Raw genomic sequence first — 19,488 nt, forward strand, 5'->3', positions numbered from 1 at the left:
GTAAATGCTGCCAAATGTCTTGCAGAATGATGTGCTTTCAATGATTGTCCACTAGAGGGAGCTCTGAAGGGATGCAGTCCAAGCCGCAAGCGTCCCGAGCCAATGACTCGTCCCACGCCGACATTTGCAACAACGGTGATGGCTGATTGAGTTGCGTTGGTGCCGCCACAGCTCTCCGGCACGATTTTGCTTTGCCGGCCAAATGCCCGGCATTTCTCCCCATCGCCGGCAAATCTGTCACGTGTTAACAGCCACGAGGGCAAAGGGAAGAAAGTTTGGGGTGAGTTTGTGTGTTTTGTGCTTGAGAATTCCTCTGTTCAGTTCGACAAATGCTTACAGGACAACGGCGGAAGAGCTGGCCCACTTTGTGCTTGTAAGCGTCAAAGGGATCCCAAAATGTTTTATTCGTTGAATCGGTGAGTGGACATTTTTCTTCCTGCCAAATACGTGAACCTGCTTTGTCTCCAAGAATCCACATCGATCGGGCCCCGCCCTCTTTACTCGCGTGCGAGCATCGGGACTGCTTTGATCAATCGTTGACCTCTGTTGATCACATGTACGGCTGCTAGCATGTTAGCATCTGGCTAACGACTTTTGATGTCTTTCAGGCAAAAAGGCGGCGAGCGGAGTTGGGGAATAAAAAGGAGACGCAAAGGCAAAACGCCGGATTGGTGATCAAAGGCGAGAAAAGTTGAAGGTGACTTTGTTCCCGGCAGACACGTTCAGGCTGACAAGTTTGTCACGAGAGCGCTTTGATGACGCCAACTTGATTTGTCTGCCTTTGAAGCGAGAGCCGCGCTCGGCGTTCCCGCGAGGCCGGTCGCCGTTTCTGCTCAGGCTTCCTGTCAGGACGGCGGCTCTCGGCCGGCGGGCGCATCGCTTTCATCGGCCGCCGTTTGAACTCGCTGTCGAGAGGCGTCTCGGTGAACACGAAGCGTCCCGGTGCCTTTTCTCCGCTTGGCCCCGAGAACCTGCCAGCTGTCCTTCACGCCTAGCCTGGAGATGGCGTCCTCGAGCGCGCGGGCCGGTCGATGGCGCCCTCGAGAGCGCGAGCGGGTCGTCCGTCATCCCGGAGGAGCCGGCCCGCGGGACCGGCGGGTAGCGGCGCGGGCTCCTCTGGGAGTTGGCTCGGCGAACGTCAGGAAAAGACGAGCGCTTAGTGGGAAGTGACAGACTCAAACGACACTTTGAAGCTCGTCAGACGCTTGCCGAGTTAATGCAGGTTAATGCCGACGCGCTATACATCAATCGCCAATGTGACAGACGCCACGTGTTGACGCGGTATACGCTCGTCGCTCGTCCCCGCCGCGTTTTGCGCGTCTTGAGAGCCACCTGTGCCTTAATGCGTCGCGCTCACGAGCGCAAGGGGGGGGGGTTGCCAAATTGGAATAGGAGGCGAACGTCCGCCGGCTAGCTGAGCTGTGTGGCGGCTAAAGGCCCCCCCGCTCTCTGACACCTCACAGAGGGAATCCGGGAATTTATTTGGAAGAACATGAAATCCGTGTCGAGACCGACAACCATTTAGGCGGCGGTTCGTGTCGTCTTTGTGTGGCCATGAAGACCGCAGCTCTTTTCAATGAGAGGCGTGGCCAGTCAGAAAAAAAGAAATTGCGACATGATGTGTTTTGCCCCCCCCCCCATCCCCGGAATCTTTTTCAAATTTTCCTTGCAAACAAAGGACGAGGAGAATAAATAGGTGTGCTGAGAAAGGCTTTAGTAAACGGGAAGTGAAAAAAAAGAAAAGAAAAGCTTGCAGGCTTTGGCGCGAGTGTTGTTTTTGTTTTTTTCTCTGCTGGAAAATAGTCGTGGCCGCCAGCCTTCCGATCCTGGAAATCATGTTTTCCCTGACATTCTTGATTTTTATCTCAGGTTTTTCCAAAGAAGCGCGGACGCAGAAACGTTGTCGGGTCTGCACCTCGGACGGAGGAAAAGCGCCACACGGGTAAGAAAGCGGCCAATTGGGCTGGGCCATATGGCTGAAAAGTAGATGGTGCCACAAGTATTTTCAGATTGGGAAATGTTGAGAATTTGACTTTTTTTTACTCTTCAAAACCAGCACCCGTGGGGGAGGGAGTGGGGGGGTCAACATGTAATACTTGACCTTCGTGTACATGCAACGATGAGAAAGTCAAATGAAGCGGTGACTTCTCCAGGTTAAAAAAAAAGATTGGGTCAATCACATTTCCAAGGACCGTCCACTGTTGCCGTGTCCGTTGGCGGTCACATGCGATGATGTCGTTGCGGTCTTTGGGCGGGAATCCTGATTTGCAGCCATGGTTGAGTTGTTGAAGGTCCAGTGTCGGCGTCGCCCACGAATAGTCTTGCGTGAGCCTTCGGGGTGCCACTTGGTGGAGCCGGCGAGTCTTGATACTTGTGCATCACCCCGAGGCGTCCGATCGTCTCGGGATGCAGAAGCTCTTTTTTTTTTGCTCAAGACTGATCTTGAGTTCCCGCCCGGCCCGAGGCGCCACCCGGAGCGGCGCACCCTCTCCAAAGAAAGTGCCGTTTGAACGGACGCGATCCGACGAGCGGCAAAGAAATTGCTTTTCCCTCAGTGCCGAGCGCCCGCGGCGCCGTGGTTGAAGTTAGCGACGACGAGACGCTCGTCGGCAACATTGCTCAAGTGGGCCCCCCGGTGGCATCATCGTGACAGAACCCTCCTCCGTTTTGACCGAATTAAAAGTAGATTTCATTCAACCGCTTCTCACAAAGAAAGCCGGAGAGGGAGAAAAACGTGAGCACTTGTTCCTCCAAAGCGGACCCGAGGGTCGGAAAAAGAAGACCGACGGAAAAGCTCGGGGACGATCCGGCCGCAATCGAGTTCTTCCCCAAAGCGACCTTGCGTCCGCTCGTCGATGCCTTTGCCGAGAGCCTCGCTCGCAAAGGAGCCAAGGCATGAGTTTCACTTTGGAACAAGGGAGGCGGCGCGCAGAGTTGGCTCACGTCGGGCACCCGGATCGGTTCCTGCCAGGAGACGCTCGGTGGATCATGTCGTCCTCCGGGCGCCCTTGACCCTCCTCGGCTTCCTCCCCGCCTCCTCGGGCGGCCGCTCGCTCTTCCGCGTGCTGCTCTTGCTCTTCCGCTTCCTGGTCGAGGTCACCGAAGGGCTCCCTCCCCTCCGCCGTCCGGCGTCCCACCTCCGAGAACCACTCCCTGATTTGCTGCTCGCTCATGTCCGACTTGGCCGCCAAGTCGCCCAGGTGGTCCTCGCTCAGAACCCGCCGCTGGAGGAAGTAGGCCCTGAGGAACGCCTTGCCGTTCTTGGCCTGCGAGCACAGACACGCACCATTTTCTCGTTTGAAATCGAGGATCTCCCCAGAGCACGTTTTTCGCAATCATTTGAAAGAAAGTCACCCCTGCAGACGGCCGGCGTTGTCGAAGGCGCCGGCAAAAAAAGGGATCCGGCCGGAACGGCGGGTTGAGGTACGTGATACGAAAAGACCCCACCCCTTACCCCGCAGTCTTCCATGTAATTGGACTCCACTTGTTCTGTTTTAGGTCAATTATGATGACCGTTTTTCACCACTCACTCCCCCACAAGCTCCCTCGCCGAGGGTGCGCTCAACTCTTGAACCACGTGTGCCCTTTGGTGCCTTTACAGACCTTGCCAGGCGCCCGCACGTCCTGTTTTCCGACGTACGCCCGCCGCGTCCTCCTCGACCAACCCCGAAAACGCTTCCTGGACTTCTTGGGCATCTCGGCGGCTCCATCCGGCGAGGTCTCGTCCACCTGCGGAATGCAAGACAGGTTGGTTATGGCGCGGGCGCTCGCGCGAGGCCGCGTCCCCACCTTGCCGCCGTGGTAGAGATCAAACCACTTGAGGTTGCTGTTCTTGGCGGCGTAGCGCGTGTCCCCGAACCAGTTGACCACGTAGTTACGAGGCAGGCCGCAGTCCCGTGCCATCTCGTCGTACTCTTGGGCCGTAGGCCAACGCGAGCGCACAAAGGCTTTCTTCAGGATCTCGAGCTGCGCCGGAGTTTTCTTCAGGACCCTGCGTCCCACGGGCGGCGGGGACGCGGCCTCCCCGCCTCCCCCCTTGGGAACGACCCCTTTACGCCTGTCGCTGAACCACGCGTCCACTTCGCGCCGGGTCAGCTTGGTCTGCGTCCGCAGGCGCATCAGCTCGTCGTCAGAGGGCGTGTCGCATTTGCTGAAGCTGGACTCCAGGATGAAGAGCTGCCCGGACGTCTTCTCCTTAAACTTCTGAGGTGTGAAGTCCGGGAAGGCGTGGCGCAATTTGGCACGACGCTCTCTGGGGACGCGGGGCGAGCCCCGGTTGCCGGAGGCGGCGCTCGGCCACAAGTCGCCCGTGTCGTCGCTGGAGTCGATGACGATGGCGGGGGCGGCGCTGTCTTTATCGTCGTTCCGGACGCCGACCGCGCCGCTGCCGTGGTGCAGGTCCCTGGAGTTCCTCTGGTTGTAGCGCGTGTCGCTGAACCATTTCTTGATGGCGCGCTTGGACAACCCGGTGACCTGCATGAGGCGGGAAATCTCGACGTCCGTGGCGAACCGGCGCCGGCCGTAGCTGGCCTTCAGCTCGGCCAGCTGCTCTTTGGACTTTTTGGTTTTGGAGGCGGAGTCCGACGCGGCGGACGAGGACGCTCTCTCCGCGGGGGACTCGGCCGCAGCTTCCGGGGCTTTGGATCGGGGCGCGGGGACACCGGCGACGGTAAGCGCGACGGGGGCCGCCGCGGGAAGATTGACGTCCGCCCGGCCGCCCACCTGCGCCAAGACCAGGCCCGGCGGGCCCACGATCTGACACGTCTGGAAGATGGACCGCAGGCCGTTGGCGCCCACGCCGGCGGGGATGACGGCGATGGCGTGAGGGACGCTCGGATGGAGCGTCTGGACGGCGCCGTTGGGCGTCTTCCTACGTTCCTCCTCCACCTGCCGTGACAAGTAGAAGAGATCCACATCTGGAATCAGCCCACAGTTGTACTCGGTTTACTTCTCCGGACGAAGAAGTCAAGCCATTCTCTTGGAAAAAGCAAAAAAGATGAGTCAAAGCAACGACCCTTCAATGGCAGACTCGATGCCCTCCACCCCGAGGACTCTTAAGAAATCAGTTGGCTTGAGAGGAACTCAACGAATAACGCACGCAAAGTGACCGTCTGGGGTGAAGCGTACCCAAACGGACGGACAGTACCAGACGACGGCCGCTGGCGTTTTTCCCTTTCGGCTCGTGTCGGCATCTTTCGCCATTGCCGTTCCCTTTGATGGCTCGCCAACGTTTCAGAACCAATTTCCCCTCGTGAGAACACGCATTCCCGCGGCGCTAGCTTTTTCACCGAGCGGAACCTCATGTGGTTCATTGGATCCAGAAGGTGGCGAGGGAGCCCGGTACCGACCTCTTCGGGGGTCCAGCTGACGCCGTGTTTCAGCCGCTGGGCGGAGAGCCACACTTTGACGTCCTCCTCGCTGAACTTGGTCTGCGACGCCAGTGCCGCAATCTCCGATGGCGACGGGTAAGGAAACCTGCGCGTGGGCGGACGGGTCAGAGCGCCGGAGTAACGCCGCCGGCGGGCCGCCGCACCCCCGACCTACCTGTTGTATGCCCCCAGCAGGAGGACGTTGTTGTCCATGGCGGCGTGGTAGGCCGGGATGCTGCTGACGGGGATGAGGAGCTGGCTCTGATTCTGCTTCTGCAACGCAGACAGGACCTGGGCCAAGGTCCCGGCCGACAGGGCGCAGCCCCCACCGCCTTTGACGTGCAGCGCGTCGGGGCAGTTGAGCACCAAACTCTGCGGCAGCCCCGTCAAGAGTTGCAGCGGCGCAGGTACGGGGAGCGGCGGAGGGGCGGTGGCGGCGGCTGAGAAGGTGGGCGCAGCGTTGTCCTCGTCCATCTCGTCCTCGCTCTCCACCTTGATGACGTCTTCTGCGGCCATTCTGCGCGAGGCGGTGAACTTCTTGGGTTCCGCCCGGCTTCTCATGATGGGCGTCTTGCTGAGGGCGATCCCTTGACAGCACGCGTTGTCGTGCCGCCTGCCGCCGTCCTCGCGCCGCGCGTCGTCCCGCGTCTCAAGCGGGCGGCCCTCCGGGGCCGGGTCGTCGAGGGGCCGCCGGTCGCCCGTCTGGTCGCCGTGTCCCGTCGCCGCCTGCGTCAACTTGTCCTGGCCCGGCTCATGCTGCAGGTTGCGCATCGCGAGCGCGTCGTCACTGCGTGAGAGCACACGTGTGAGGAGCCCACCACCCGACCGCAACGTTTGGAGCTAATATTAATTTGGAGGCAAGGGAAGAATGTTGATGTCGACGTTTTGAAGTAAACAAGACATGTTTTTGGACGTCTTTCTCTTGGGCAACTTTGCTTTCAAATGGTACCTTCTCAAATAGCTAACTTGCACGTGCCTCTTTTAAACTTGAGCCGTGGCAAGTCAACTTATTTCCACCGCCATTTGGAAACTCAACGCGTCGATGTTGACGTCAAAATATATCCCGAGTTGCGGCAAGCCTGAGAATCCAAACTTTTATTGTTGACTGACAATTTGCAATCTTAAATCGCTTCAAACACTTCCACAGGAGATGTGCATTTTTTTTCTTTTGTGGTGACGTTTGCCGGTATCTTTTAGTCTTCCCGGGCGCATCCAGATCAGGCTAGGGGCAGCGCGTTTCACAATCCCCTTCAAGTGGTCGTCAGTGCATCCTGCTGTGGGTGAAATTAGCAACAACACAACAACGCGTTCTCTGTACCGCCCACCGACGGGCCGGCCCTCCTCTTTTGGGTGTGTATCTGAGTTTTGTGTACTTCGGCCACGTGCAGACGGATCCTACCTCCTAGTGCGGCGGTGACACGCCACACAGACGTACGACGCGTCAGTTACCGCTTCGGAGTGCCCCGAGTCCACGAACAACTTGGGCGTTTGCGCGCCGAAGCTGCAGTACTTGCACTCGTAGCTTGTCGAAGACGGCTCGGCGACGCCCCGGTCCGCATCCCCAGCGTCCCCGCCCGACGGCGGCGGCGGAAGCATACACGGAGTGCTGGACTTCCTGCGGCTCGCCATGACAACTTGTGGCCGTAAAAGGGCGGCTTCAGTTGTGGGCGCCTCGCTGTGGCATCTTCACGTCAATGGGCGGGGCTCGGGCCTTTGACTGCGGTCGGAGGTTCGAGTCAGGGTTCCATCGCGGCTGGTCCGCCTTCCGAGGCTCAAACAAACAAACACGCTTCTTGGGCGAACTTCCTTTTGAACGCACCGGAAGCGGAGTGGAGGCGACCCCAACAAGTCGAGCCGAGTCAAATCCGCTTCCGGTCGCGTTGGTCCCAAGCAAATTGGGTTTGCGATGCGGCGCGCTTGTCCCGCGGCGAGCTCGAGTGGCTTGCGGTTTGCTCGCCGAGTGCGTACGCGCGTGTTTTTAAGCGGCCGGTGGCTAGCGTCCTCGGCTACCGAGCTCGTGGTTAGCCGTGTAGCATCTGGGCTCGGGCGTCTGTCGAGCTGCGTCTTCCGCCTTGCCGACGACCAAGAGTCCATCTGATCTCGAACCGGACGGAACCGCGAGCGAGCCGCTTTCCGGCCGCGGTAGCGTCTCTCATGTTTTGTTTTGGTCGATTGGGCAACAACGATAGTTGGTCGAGAAACGCTTTCGGGTCTGAAGGCAACGTGACCGGGTACATTTTGAATGGCAGCAACGGCCAACGCTGACTTCCGCTTTGGCCCTTTCCGAGTAAAAGCTGAAGCCACCCGACGCCTGGCTTTGCTCCATGACAACGGGTGGATTTTCATTTGTGTTTTAGATCGAATGGCCTTAGTTTCCAAAAACTTAGCAAAGACAGATCAGTCATACCATTTGCGGGTCGTTGTGATGAAGGCCCGCACCGAAGCGGAAATGTCATCGGACCGACTGACACTTTTCAAAGCCTGTGCGATGACGTCAGTCGCGAGACAGCTCTCAGTTCGATGGACCGTCGATTTGAATCATCGCGTCTGCCTACGTGTTTTAAAACAATGCGTACTTCAATGTATAGCTGTCGAATTAAGATGAGGCGGAATGCAAATTTACGCGGCACCAGTTTTGACATCCAATTTAGATTTCGTCAGTCTTTTGACTAAAATGCCATTTAGTTGAAGCCGCGACTGCATCGTCGCAATAACTGGTTTGAGTCGACGGAAATTGTGGTAGAGTATAATTCGAGTGTCAATTCTAATCCGAAAACCTGTCCTTGCCTCTGCGACAGTCACGATTTGGACGTCGTCGACCGGAGCTCCAGGCTTTCGACTTGCGGTTGGAGTCCATCAGTGAGGCGCGGGCTCCCTCCAGTGCATGTGCGGGTAAACAATCACCGAATGAATGTTGGTCGCCTTTATTTTTTTTTAAAGATCCCAAACTATTGTTGTTGAACTTCCCATGTCGTAAAATATAAAATTCGGGTTAAACACGTTTGCAGTTCATCGTTTTGAATTTTAATGGGGGGTTTGAGCACTCGTTTAGTCATCTTGCTATCTCACTTTGTATTTCTCCACTTCATTTTTAAATGCCTAAAATTATTTTGCCCGTAAATGTTTGGAATGATGTGTAGCACATTGAGTGACCTGGTGTAGGAGATGTGCTGGATAAACCAAGCCGAGTAAACTTCTGTATCGGAGCGCTCGTACAAGACGGTGGTGCTCGGGAGAGTCGAGTAGCAAGATGAAAAGGAAAAAAAGCCCATCAATCTGTCAAGGAATGTTCAGGTTTCGCCCCTTTATTATTATTTGGACCCAACTTTTATTCACCCGCAAAATTATTTGTATTGCACTTATATTGAAGTGTGTACAGTTCTTCTGAAACATTTACTTTGTGCAATGAAACACCTTACCCCCCCCCCCCCCCACAACCTCCATCTTGCTGCTGTAGACTGCAAATTTCCCCAGTGTGGGACGACTAAAGGTTATCTTAAAAGAGTCGAATGCGCAGCCCAAGCAATCGATCATTTGGAACGGAAAAGCGGATCAGCTCCCATGCCATAGCTGTGTCCAGAGATGCAAATGGCAACGCTGCGTTGTGCAACGGCACCATCTTTTCAAACACGATCGTTGATTGAAAAGGAGCTCCCAAGGGGAAGCGGAGGCGAGTCCGTCCACACCGATGACGTCACTGGTCCAGAGGTCAATGGGGTCGCCCGTCTGCGAAGGTGAGCCGCACGTTTCAACCGGCGTTGGTCAACGCCGACCAGGATGCCAGCAAACGACTGGAATCTTACCTGCGCCGGCCATCAGCGAGTCCTGCGAAGTGGCAGCTGCAAGGAGGCAAGATGGCGGCGGTCAAGCACGTCTCGACGTGTTCCGCGAGCAGCTCGCTGACACTTTTGGCCTACCTGAACTGGAGGAGGAGCCAGGGTCCAAAGACCGGTCGGCGGCCGGCGGGAGAAGGCCTGGCGAGACACGAGTTCAAGAACGGTCACTACAGAGCGGACGCCCGAGTGACTTTGCTCAAGACGTCGACGAGAGTTTTGGTTTTTCTGGAGGGTGGCCGGCGCGCTTGGAAGCTTTGCTCATTACCTTGCTCGTTATTGAGTTGCTGGAGGCGATGCGCTTGAACAATGACAAAAAGAACAAGGACAGAAGCGTGCATTAGTTACGCCGTCGTTGTGTCGGGCCGATGATGTCATCACCCCAAGGTTGCATTTTGTCAGCGGACGCAAAATACCCCCGTCTCTGGCCTTGTCAGTAGCACCTGCGGACAAAGATGATCAAGGCGTTAGCATATGACGCTTACGATTAGGGAAGCGGGCGTTTCCGCTACCTTTGAACTTCCTGTGCAAAAACCAGCCCAGCGCAGCCGCGAGGACCGCCACCAAGGCGCAGCCAGCAATCGAGCTGCCAACCACGTCAGCTGCGGGAGCGCTCGAGATCTTGCCATCTGGATAAGAAAAACATTCTTAAAAAAAACAACAACAACCCTCTCCACTTAGCACAGCCAGTTGGGACCACCAAGCAAATACTGCATGGGGGAGGGGGGTGGGGGGTTCTGTGCTGGTCAGGGCTGCCGCCATGACGTCACTGTTCAAAATCGTCCACAATTCATTTCATAGCTATCGTCGTCTACTGTTTGGACCATCTGCCTGTCTTGCCGTCATGCCAACGGCTGCAGCAAAACGGTATCGTGGCTGACCGCAACATAGCGCAAAAGTTAGGCTGTACCCCCCCCCCCCGCCCCTTGTGCCCTTCCAACCTCCCCGTTCAGTACGTGTCAAGCTTTGTTGAGGTTTGTTGGACTTCTACATGTCCGCTGCATCTGCTTTGTTTTTATTTGGGGGTTGATTTCTCTGGCTCAAACCGTGCTCCCTCCTAAGGAGAATGGTCAGAGTCTGGAGTCCCCCCCCCACCCCCCCCCCCCCCCATCTTCGTTTACATCCAGTACTTGCCAATCAAAAGAATGTTTGGCGTGCTGCAGCTTGAGCGGCCGCCTCACCCCAAAGCGTTTCCATGTGAAGTCCGGCCGCGCGATGTCGCAGGACGCATGTGAATTGGGCGGTGTCGCTCGCCAGGACCTCCACGCTGTCACGCCTCTGGAAGGTGTCGTCTTCATTGGGTCGCACGCCCGACGACGTCACGCCGTCCTCTCGGGCGAGCGTGCGGCCGTTCCTCCGGAGCTCCAGGACGACGTCCTTGAGGGGGAAGCCGCTGGCCAGGCAGCTCAGCAGCAGCGTGCCCGGCGCTCGCGCCTTCCTGCCGATCATGTCCACGGAGGGCGGCGCTGTGGACGCACGCGGGCATCGCTCAGCACCTTTTGACCTCAACGTCAGCGGCAAACTCGGCCGCCTCGACCCACGGCCCCGGAAAACGATTGGGCAGGCCGGCGTACGTACGCGTGCGCCGCCTGTGGTTGCTCCGGTACCCGAGGAAGCGCTGCATCCAGGTGATGCACTCCTTGTTCAGGTAGGCGCGCGTGTAGTCCTTGAGGAGCGCCACGCCGTCCCACTTCCTTTTGGTCTCCAGCGCCGCGGAGGCCGTTGCCACCCACTCGGCATGCTTGTAGTCGAAGGAGAGGAAGTCCAGGCCGTCGTAGCTGTACGTGTCCAGGGCGCCGCGGAACGCCACTGAGCCGTTGGGATGCAGGTCGCCGTGGCAACCGTGCAACCACTGGAGGACGTGCACGTCTGAGGTGGGTGGGGGAAAAAAAGGCGCACTCCTACACATGGGAACCCGCTAAACAAACGACATGACCGAAGCACTGACTCCGCCCACACCTTAGCTGCAAGCCAATGAAAAACTGATAGCATGGAAGGTTTGACGAGCGGTCGGCCGGCTTCCTACCCGACCGGTTGTGTCCCATGCGCTCGAGCAGGATGTCCACGTTGACCTTGAACCACTGCTGTTTGCTCTTCCTAGACTGGGTGCCTTGCTCCCAGTAGGTGGCGCTCAACTCCTTGGTCATCCAAGGGTGCTTGGGGACTTTCCTCATGGTACCGCTGTCATAGTAGTCAATCACGTGACCGTCCAGCACGCCCATGGCCGTGAAGTCGTACACGCCAGCTGGGAGCGACTCCCCCCCCGAAAGTTGGGTGTAGATGTACGTCAGGGTGTGAGTCTCTGGAAAGGAATTGGGGGATGTTTCAGGTGATGACATCTCTGGATACTTGCACGCACACAAACATACTAGTCTTATGTCGCTAACACACACACACACACACATCGGGGGCTGGGTGGATTAAATCAGGGGTGTCCGAACCCGGTCCTCGAGGGGCCGTGCCAAGCATGTTTTCCATGTTCACCTCCTCCAACAAGCCGGATTCAAATGATCAGGATCATCAGCAACCTGAGCAGCAGGTCCCCAAGATAAAGTCGACCTCCGCCACGGACTGGCGCATATGCATGCGCGCACGGAAAAACAAACAAACCCAAAAAACGCACGCGCACACTTGACGTGTCTGACACCCAAGTGACGAACTTGACACACGCACGTTTGTAACAAAAAGAAATAACAAACGGTTTGTTATTTATTTTTTAAACTTGTCCTTCTGTTCCCCCCTTTGGACTCTCTCTCTCCCACACACACACACACGTTTTGTCGGCCAAAGTCAGTTTACTGTAGCTTTTGCGTCTCATGGGCCTTCAAATGTTTACTTTCTCTTTTGAGTTGAGATGACGTTGGTCAAAAAAAAACACCTTACCCTCATTTGCGATCACTGGCGCGCCGAACACGAAGCACAAAACGAAGACGAGGACGAACATCTTCACGTTTGACCAAAGCGTCGCCTGCCACATTGATAAAGCAAATGCCCAAATTTCCATCAAGAGTCAACGATCGGTCCGACCCGACAGTCTTCTCTCTCACGGTGTCTCGCTCTTGCTCTCCGGTGATGCGTTTCGCTTCGCTCGGAAATACGAAACTCATGCCGCCCTTCACCTTTTAGTGTCTGTTCACACATTGCTTTCATTCCGAAGCGCGCAGAAGACCCGGATATAAAACCGCCCTTTCTTTTCTTTCTATCATCGACGTCACGTTCAAACTACACTCGCCAGACCGGCTCTTGCTCGCTCGCTCGCTTCCAGCGATAGCGTCAAATCCCACCTTTTTCTTGGGACCGGAACGCTCCGGCATCCATGGCAACGCTTGCTGTCGCTCGTGTTATCGTGCCGTTCGGTTAACTGTTGTTGTTCTTGTTTGTTTGTTTTTTCCTCGGCAGAGATGAGTCGAACTCCGGATGCGCGAGCAAGGTCACATTTGTTCGTCATTGGCTTGGCTTGTGTTTCAACGTGGAAGGCTCTTAGCCGAACTAGTTAGCCGCGTGTTGCTAACACCCCCGGAAAAAAAAACCGAACCGCTGCCTCGACGTCCCTTTGCGGCGATCGGGCAAGGGATGAATGAGTAAATGATTGCGAACCCAGCGGGATATTTAGTGGATATTTTCGGGACAACCTCGCTTTGCAAGGGCTCGTCGTACATTTGTCCATCTCGTGGGAGGACATTTCACGATTCTGCCGTCACTCGTATGTCGCTAGCATGGATCGATGGCCCAAGACGTTATCGTTGTTCATGTGCGTTGTTTGCTTGTTCAGGGACAACCAGACGAAGAGGATCCAGGAGAACATCAGCAACGTGGAGAAGCATTTCGACGAGATGTGTCAAATGTTTGCCGCCTACGGCCGCAAAGCCGCCAGGCTTCGCGACAAGGCTGATGTCCTCGTGCGGGAGGTGGTCGACTACGCAGACACCGAGACCCCCGGCCTCAAGAAAGGCATGAAGCGGTTCGCCGAACACCTGGCCCAGATTCAGGACTACCGGCAAGCCGAGGTCTGGACCCGCACGGGAGTATTTGTGGATGCATGCCGCATTAATTGGACTGGATCAACAGATGCATCGGCGGTCAGGGGCAGGATGGATGGATGGAGGTCAATGCAAGCGCGTCTGGCGTAGCGGTGACGCGGGGTGCTTGCTTTCCAGGTGGAGCGACTGGAGGCCAAGGTGATTGAGCCGCTGAAAGGTTACGGCGCGGTGGTGCGACGCAAACGGGTGAGGCAGCATCGCGTTGGCGTGAGCGGGGCCAAGGGCCGGCGGGGTGACGGATTTCGCTTTTTCAGGAGGACGTCAAGGCGGCCCAGAGCGCCAGGTCGCGCGAGTCCAAGCAGATGCTGCAACTGGAGCGCACTCGCCAACGAAACCCGTCCGACCGACAAGTCATCGTATCCTTCACGGCCAATTACCGCAAGGTGGCACTTTGATGCGCTGCGTCCCCCTGCTCCGAACTCGATGGACCCCCATTGGGATTACCACCGCCTTGGCTTTATTTATGAAAGCAAAATTGCAGCGTTGTACAAAACATCGACAGAGAATGCGAGGAAATTGACCAAACTTAGAAAGCGCAGTTCAACTGAAAGACTCACGTACTGCAGAGTTTGTGTGTTAATGTGTGCCGCGAAGGGGTGCGGCATCAGGAGCTGCCGCCCCAGATCCGCTCAGCTGCTTCTCACCGAGACGCGGCGCACAGAAGGACCCACGCAAAGTGGAAAAGTGTTCTGTGGTCTGACGAGTCCACATTTGAAACTTTGGAAATCGTGGACGTCGTGTCCTCCGGGCCAAAGAACCATCCGGACTGTCGCATGCATGCAAGTTCCAAAGTCGGCATCTGCGACGCTGTGTTGGTGCCAAAGGCATGGCCCAATTTTTGCAACTTTGCTCGGGCGGCCGCGCGGGCCCGACGCTGCTCAAATTTCATGTTTTTGTTCGCAACACAAAAGTCAAAAGCGTAGCGAGCGACGTCTCGCAACAGGAAGTTGGTCTAAAGCGGCGGTGTATCTGAAAGCATTTGCTAATTCCTCTTTCCTTGACCCCGCCTCCAGTCTCAGGTGGGCTGCCCGTCGCGTGTGGTGCACTAGATGATGTCGATGATGACAATGATGCCGCTTCTGGTACGCATCAGGCCGAGAGCGAGTTGCAGCGGGCCACCATGGACGCGGCGCGCACCACGCGCCAGCTGGAGGAGACCATCGATGACTTTGAGAGGCAGAAGATGCGAGACATCAAGGTGGGACGCGGCCAGGGCGGACGGACCGCTGCCGCGTACGTCGTCTCCAGCGTCTTTCTTTTTCAGAGGATCCTGTGCGACTTTGCCAGCCTGGAGATGTGCTTCCACGCCAAGGCCTTGGAGCTCTACACGCTGGCCTACCAGAGCATCAGCAGCGTAGACGAGGACAACGACCTGGAGGTACGCCACACGCTTGTCCGTGTGCCGAGCTTCCTTGCTTGGCTTTTTGTCGCGGGCGCATCTTCCTCACGGCATGAGAAACGACTTTTGAAGAGCAACAAGCCAGCGTGCAATTTCCTCCCAAACGAGCTTATGCGTGCACGCGGTCAGGTGTTCAGGAGCTCGCTGCACCCGCCCGACTACGCCGAGCGCTTGGATGTGGTGCGCACCAACTCTCTGGACGGGACCGCCGCCTCCTTCCTGACGCCCGCGGCCACTTTCCAGGTAGGGCCGAAGCCCGCCTTGCTCCTCTGCGCCGTCGCACGTTTTTCACCCGATTGCTCGCCGTAGCAACAGAGAGGCTCCGGGAGGCAAGCCGAGGACGAGGAAGACGAGGAGGAGGAGGAGGAGGAGGATGAGGAGGAATCTGAAGAAGAGGAGGAGGAGTCTGATGAGGAGACGCGATGATGTTGATGATCCGAACGTCATCTGTACAGACAAACAGTATTCCCCAAATTGGAAAAAATTTATGAGGGACACATTTGGTTCAATGAGTCTGTCATTGAACCAAATGTGCTAACTAATCAACAAGCATGCCGTCTTTGATCCACTGGTGAAAAGGACACTTTGATTCGCTCCTCTTTCATCTAGAACTGTTTCAAACAACAAAATGTATGCAGGTAAAGTGGTTAAGATTGCTCGACTGTTTGTGTCTTATGTGTTGTGTTGTATTATTTTGTCATTTTATGTTCACTGTGCTTTTGATGGCGACGCGGGCACCTGCAGCGGCTCCTCTTGTTGTCTGGTTGAGGGGGAAGAAATTTCATCTGTGCTTTAAGTTGCACATGCAGCACAATTGACAATAAAGTTGGGCTTGACTTGACAAACACACAAGTGAGTGAGTGTCAGTCACAAGTAACACAATATTATGGATTGGTATCATACATGTCATAACTATTTGCGTTGTTGGAAGCCCCCCCCCCCCCCCCCACACACACACACACACAATTGTACATTTGGGGCATCACAACTACTTTTGGGAAGTAGCTAATTTATTGCCAAAACGTTCCCATTTTCTGAAACAAATATACATTGCGTGCGTGTGCATTGACACATTGTTTAATTTTGTTTTCAAAGTCAACAAGAAAATAAAGTTGCATGCGCTAATAAGCCCACCACCACTTGAGTCTACATGTTCCGGTCCACTCCACAAACGCTTCCATAGCGAACAGAAAAGCAGCCGTCGTTTTCATGGTTCAATGGAATTCTCTCTCCTTGAGACAATGATGTGAATCAAACACATGAAAATAATAAAATAAAATAAATCAGGCTAGTAGGTTTAAAAAAAAACAGTGATCAAATGTTTCTGAAAATATAGCCGCGTCGGGACGTCGGAATGGCGCATGCGTTCTTGTCAGGTGACCAAGGCAACGCGGAAGTCTCCCGTGTTTACGTTTCGTTTGCTTTGTGGTGCAAATGGCGGGCGAGGAAAATGAAAAGCAAGGCCTCGTTCGGCGGCGGGCGGAGCTGGGCGGCCGAGACCGAGAGAAGAGCCTGAGGGCGGCCGTCGAGCGACAACTTTCGGCGGCGGCCGAACGCGTCGTACGGCTACTGCAGGAGCGGCCCAGCTCGGGTGGCCGTCAGCTCAGGCGGATGGTGATGGACGCCGTCGCCGCCGCTGTCGAGCGAATCTTCAGCGAGTATCAGGCGGCGGGAGCGGGAGCTGGTCGGTGTGAGCGAGTCCTTCGCCTTTGCGCTTAACTCGAACGTGACCGCATTCGCCGCCAAATCACAACTTGTCAAAATGCGGCCGATTCAATCCCATTACAAGGGAATGTTCAAAATCGCATGAGTGATCACAGAGAAAGTTTCTTGTAGTGTGTGTGTGTGTGTGGGGGGGGGGGGTGTAATCGTCTATAGGGCAGGAAAAGTCAAGTTTGATCGTTTCTCAAGATGTCTCCTTTAGCGAATAGCTCATGTGCGTTCGTTGTCCATTGGGAATTTCTCAGTTTCGGACAATTTGTGGGGCATTTCATTTCGTTTTGGGGTAATTGCCCCCAAAGATGGTGGCCAATTGTCACGTTGCTAATCACTGGTGCCCTTTTCCTTACAGATGTAAGTTACACAGAGGTTGAAGCCGCTACGTCGGAATGCGACCGCCCCACTGGGTTCCCCGCCCATGACGGGCCAAGAGATGTCGGCGGCAAGCCGCACCGATGCCGAGTGTGCGGCAAGTCGTTTGGCAGAAAAGGCTTTTTGATGAGGCACGTGGACAACCACGCCGGTGACACAGAGCCCGCATGCGGCCTCTGTGGCGTCCGCGCCACCTGCGGCGAGGACCTGCGGCCCCACCTGCAGACGCACCGCGACGGCAACCGGACCTGTGACGACTGCGGAAAAAAGTTTCCCTCCGCCCGAGCGCGGGAAACGCACCGGCAACTCCACGCTGGGGCGGCACCCTTCTCCTGCCGGGTGGGCTCCAAACGACTCAACCAGAAGACAAACGTGACGACCCGTGTCTTGACGCCTTTCCCTCCCCCCACTCAGGTGCAACTAAAAACACATTTGATCGTCACGCCGATGTATGTGGTGACTCAGATGGCATAACCTTTAGTTGTAGCCTGACTCAACTAGCTTGAATTTAGTGAGTGGGACTGCGCTAGAGCCCGACTGAAATGTTTTTATCCCCCCCCCCCCCCCACCACCACCACCAATTCCAGTACTTGGCAAATCAAAACAATCCAACATCAAATGAATGGATCAATCAGTTAAAAAAAAAATCTGATCAATAAAATATCAATTTTGGGGGATCCCTGACAACAACAAAGTAAATATGACACACGGGCCGAAATGTTTTACGATTTTGTCTTTTTGTATTTGTTGAACTTTCCAACAAAGGAATTTGAACATATGAAACATGTAAACACTGAAGCACAAGCCCTCCCCCCTTCTCCTGGTCGACACGGTGGGATTATGTTTTCTTTCCTGCCATCCATGTCCACTTGTTGCTGAGAGGTGAGAAGCAGAAGATTTAGCTCCGAAGTTTTGGCGCCACCACCGGAACGCAATAAATCGGCGCCGTTGTTACTGGAAATATTGACGATTGAGATCACTGCAGCTTTGATAAACTTGAATGTAAAAATGGTTCAGACTGGGGACTTGCACACGCGTGACTTTCTTCCACCTGTGCCGGCAGAATGCTCAGAGCCCCCGGGCCACCACCGGCACGGACGACCGCGTGCCCACGGCCCCGATGAGTCTGCAGGTTGAGGGTCAGGGCCGCGGTGGGGGCGCCATTGAGGAGCAGATCCAGGACGGCGTTGAGGACCGTGTTCAGGACCGCAGGGAGAAGCGCGTCCCGGGCTTGCGTGACCGGCCCCTCCCCAAGAGTTCGCCGGCGTCGTCGTGCAGCGAGCGCCACGAGGGCTTCCCCCGCAGGGGTGCTTTGGATCGCCAGCCCTTCATCTGCGAGTTCTGTGGGAAGACCTTCACGGAGAAGGCGGCGCTGAAGCGGCACCTGAAGCGGCACACGGGGGGCAGGCCGCGAGTCCACGGCTGCGACGAGTGCGGCAAGAAGTTCACCATGAGCCAGCACCTGCACGTGCACAAGAGGATCCACACGGGCGAGAAGCCCTACGCCTGCCGGGTGTGCGGCAAGACCTTCCGGCAGGCGGGGAACCTGGATGCGCACGCCAAGATCCACACGGGCGAGAAGGCCTTCGTCTGCAGCCTGTGCGGGAAGAGCTTCCGCCAAAAGATCTCGCTGGAGACGCATGAGCGCTTCCATCGGAAGGACAAGGTCTTCGCTTGCCACGCCTGCGACAAGAGCTTTGTGCAGAAGGTGGACCTCAAGAGGCACATGCTGACGCACTCGGGCGAGAAGCCGCACGTTTGCCGCATATGCCACAAGCGCTACCAGGAGAAACGCTCGCTGGAGGCTCACATGAAGGCGCACGCCGCCGCCGCCGTGGATCACGACGCCGACAAGCGACCTGAGCGCCAAGACTTGCTGGAGCTCTGAGTTTGGGGGCATTCCCCGGGGATAAGGACATCATTCAGGCCTCCCAAAACAACAGCGAGGTGAATTTGTTTCGGGACCGCTCTCGTTATTCTAAACTCTGCACCCCCCCCCCCCCCCCCCACGAAATGAATGAAAGTTATTCATTCATTCATTTTCCGAACCGCTTTATCCTCACTAGGGTTGCGGGGGGTGCTGGAGCCTATCAAAGCCGTCTCCGGGCAGTAGGCGGGGGGGGACACCCTGAATCGGATGCCAGCCAATCGCAGGGCACACAGAGACTAACGACCATCCACGCCCACATCACACCCAGGGACAATTTAGAGTGTTCAATTAGCCTGCCATGCATGTTTTTAGAATGTGGGAGCAAACCGGAGTACCCGGAGAAAACCCACATGAACATGCAAACTCTACCCAGGGGAGGCCAGAGCTGGAATTGAACCCGGTACCTCTGCACTGTGAGTCGACGTGCTAACCACTGGCCTACCGGGCCGCCTATGAATGAAAGTCTCCCCCAAAAATAATTTTGACGTTTGTGTTGTTTAACTTTTGGAACACCATTGAGGGCAATTGCTGTCAACTGTGTGTTTGTCTTGGCCGAGTCTGGTTTGATTGTTTTCGCTGGGGAAGTCAAAGAAAAGACCTGCCCGCACACACTACCAAATGCAACTGCTGCGACTACTAAATATAAATTTGTAAAGATTGCCAAACATAAAATTGTTCCACTGGTGATTTGTGTAAATACGTATTTTTGACGTCCGTCTGAAGCACATTTTCATTCTTGCTTATCGAAGAAAAGAACCGCTCAGATGTTTGAGGCATCATTTCGACTTCAAACTGCCCCCCAAAAATTTAACATGGAAAGTTGAAA

General features: G+C 55.8%; 4 protein-coding genes across 7 annotated transcripts; 2 read left to right on the top strand and 2 right to left on the bottom strand.

The window, feature by feature from the left end:
• Positions 1–1,693: 1,693 nt before the first annotated feature.
• LOC147190639 (zinc fingers and homeoboxes protein 1-like) lies at positions 1,694–7,641 on the bottom strand. Of its 2 annotated transcripts, XM_086136132.1 has the most exons (6): positions 6,769–7,641; positions 5,545–6,156; positions 5,349–5,475; positions 3,790–4,887; positions 3,604–3,729; positions 1,694–3,266 (listed from the first exon to the last, which is right to left on the bottom strand). In XM_086136132.1, the coding sequence occupies exons 1-6, from the start codon at positions 6,996–6,998 to the stop codon at positions 2,940–2,942; spliced, it is 2,520 nt and encodes an 839-aa protein (XP_085992258.1). In that variant the 5' UTR covers positions 6,999–7,641; the 3' UTR covers positions 1,694–2,939. The 2 variants fall into 2 exon arrangements, with proteins under 2 accessions (XP_085992258.1, XP_085992257.1); XM_086136131.1 differs by having other exon boundaries at positions 3,604–4,887.
• Positions 7,642–8,653: 1,012 nt separating this feature from the next.
• On the bottom strand, positions 8,654–12,279 carry LOC147190640 (major histocompatibility complex class I-related protein 1-like). The gene is made up of 10 exons (XM_086136139.1): positions 12,086–12,279; positions 11,229–11,504; positions 10,781–11,071; positions 10,384–10,668; positions 9,715–9,831; positions 9,619–9,645; positions 9,471–9,503; positions 9,287–9,343; positions 9,173–9,208; positions 8,654–9,095 (listed from the first exon to the last, which is right to left on the bottom strand). The coding sequence occupies exons 1-10, from the start codon at positions 12,204–12,206 to the stop codon at positions 9,079–9,081; spliced, it is 1,260 nt and encodes a 419-aa protein (XP_085992265.1). The 5' UTR covers positions 12,207–12,279; the 3' UTR covers positions 8,654–9,078.
• A 63-nt stretch (positions 12,280–12,342) lies between these two features.
• cibar1 (CBY1 interacting BAR domain containing 1) lies at positions 12,343–15,297 on the top strand. The gene is made up of 9 exons (XM_086136144.1): positions 12,343–12,632; positions 12,975–13,209; positions 13,360–13,428; positions 13,497–13,598; positions 14,256–14,261; positions 14,336–14,440; positions 14,507–14,620; positions 14,771–14,884; positions 14,951–15,297. Exons 1-9 carry the CDS (start codon positions 12,604–12,606, stop codon positions 15,065–15,067), a joined length of 891 nt encoding a protein of 296 aa, XP_085992270.1. The 5' UTR covers positions 12,343–12,603; the 3' UTR covers positions 15,068–15,297.
• Positions 15,298–15,565: 268 nt separating this feature from the next.
• On the top strand, positions 15,566–19,349 carry LOC147190642 (uncharacterized). 3 transcript variants are annotated; one of them, XR_015103645.1, is made up of 4 exons: positions 15,566–16,331; positions 16,713–17,146; positions 17,796–18,679; positions 18,799–19,349. XR_015103645.1 is itself a non-coding variant. In XM_086136136.1 (3 exons), the coding sequence occupies exons 1-3, from the start codon at positions 16,076–16,078 to the stop codon at positions 18,618–18,620; spliced, it is 1,515 nt and encodes a 504-aa protein (XP_085992262.1). In that variant the 5' UTR covers positions 15,566–16,075; the 3' UTR covers positions 18,621–19,349. The 3 variants fall into 3 exon arrangements, 2 of the variants coding, with proteins under 2 accessions (XP_085992262.1, XP_085992263.1); XM_086136136.1 differs by having other exon boundaries at positions 17,796–19,349; XM_086136137.1 differs by having other exon boundaries at positions 15,566–16,325; positions 17,796–19,349.
• The last annotated feature ends 139 nt before the right edge of the window (positions 19,350–19,488 follow it).

The sequence above is a fragment of the Hippocampus guttulatus genome, chromosome 18 (assembly GCF_054856545.1).
Source record: "Hippocampus guttulatus isolate MCC_2025c chromosome 18, RoL_Hgut_1.0, whole genome shotgun sequence".
Lineage (NCBI taxonomy): Eukaryota > Metazoa > Chordata > Actinopteri > Syngnathiformes > Syngnathidae > Hippocampus > Hippocampus guttulatus.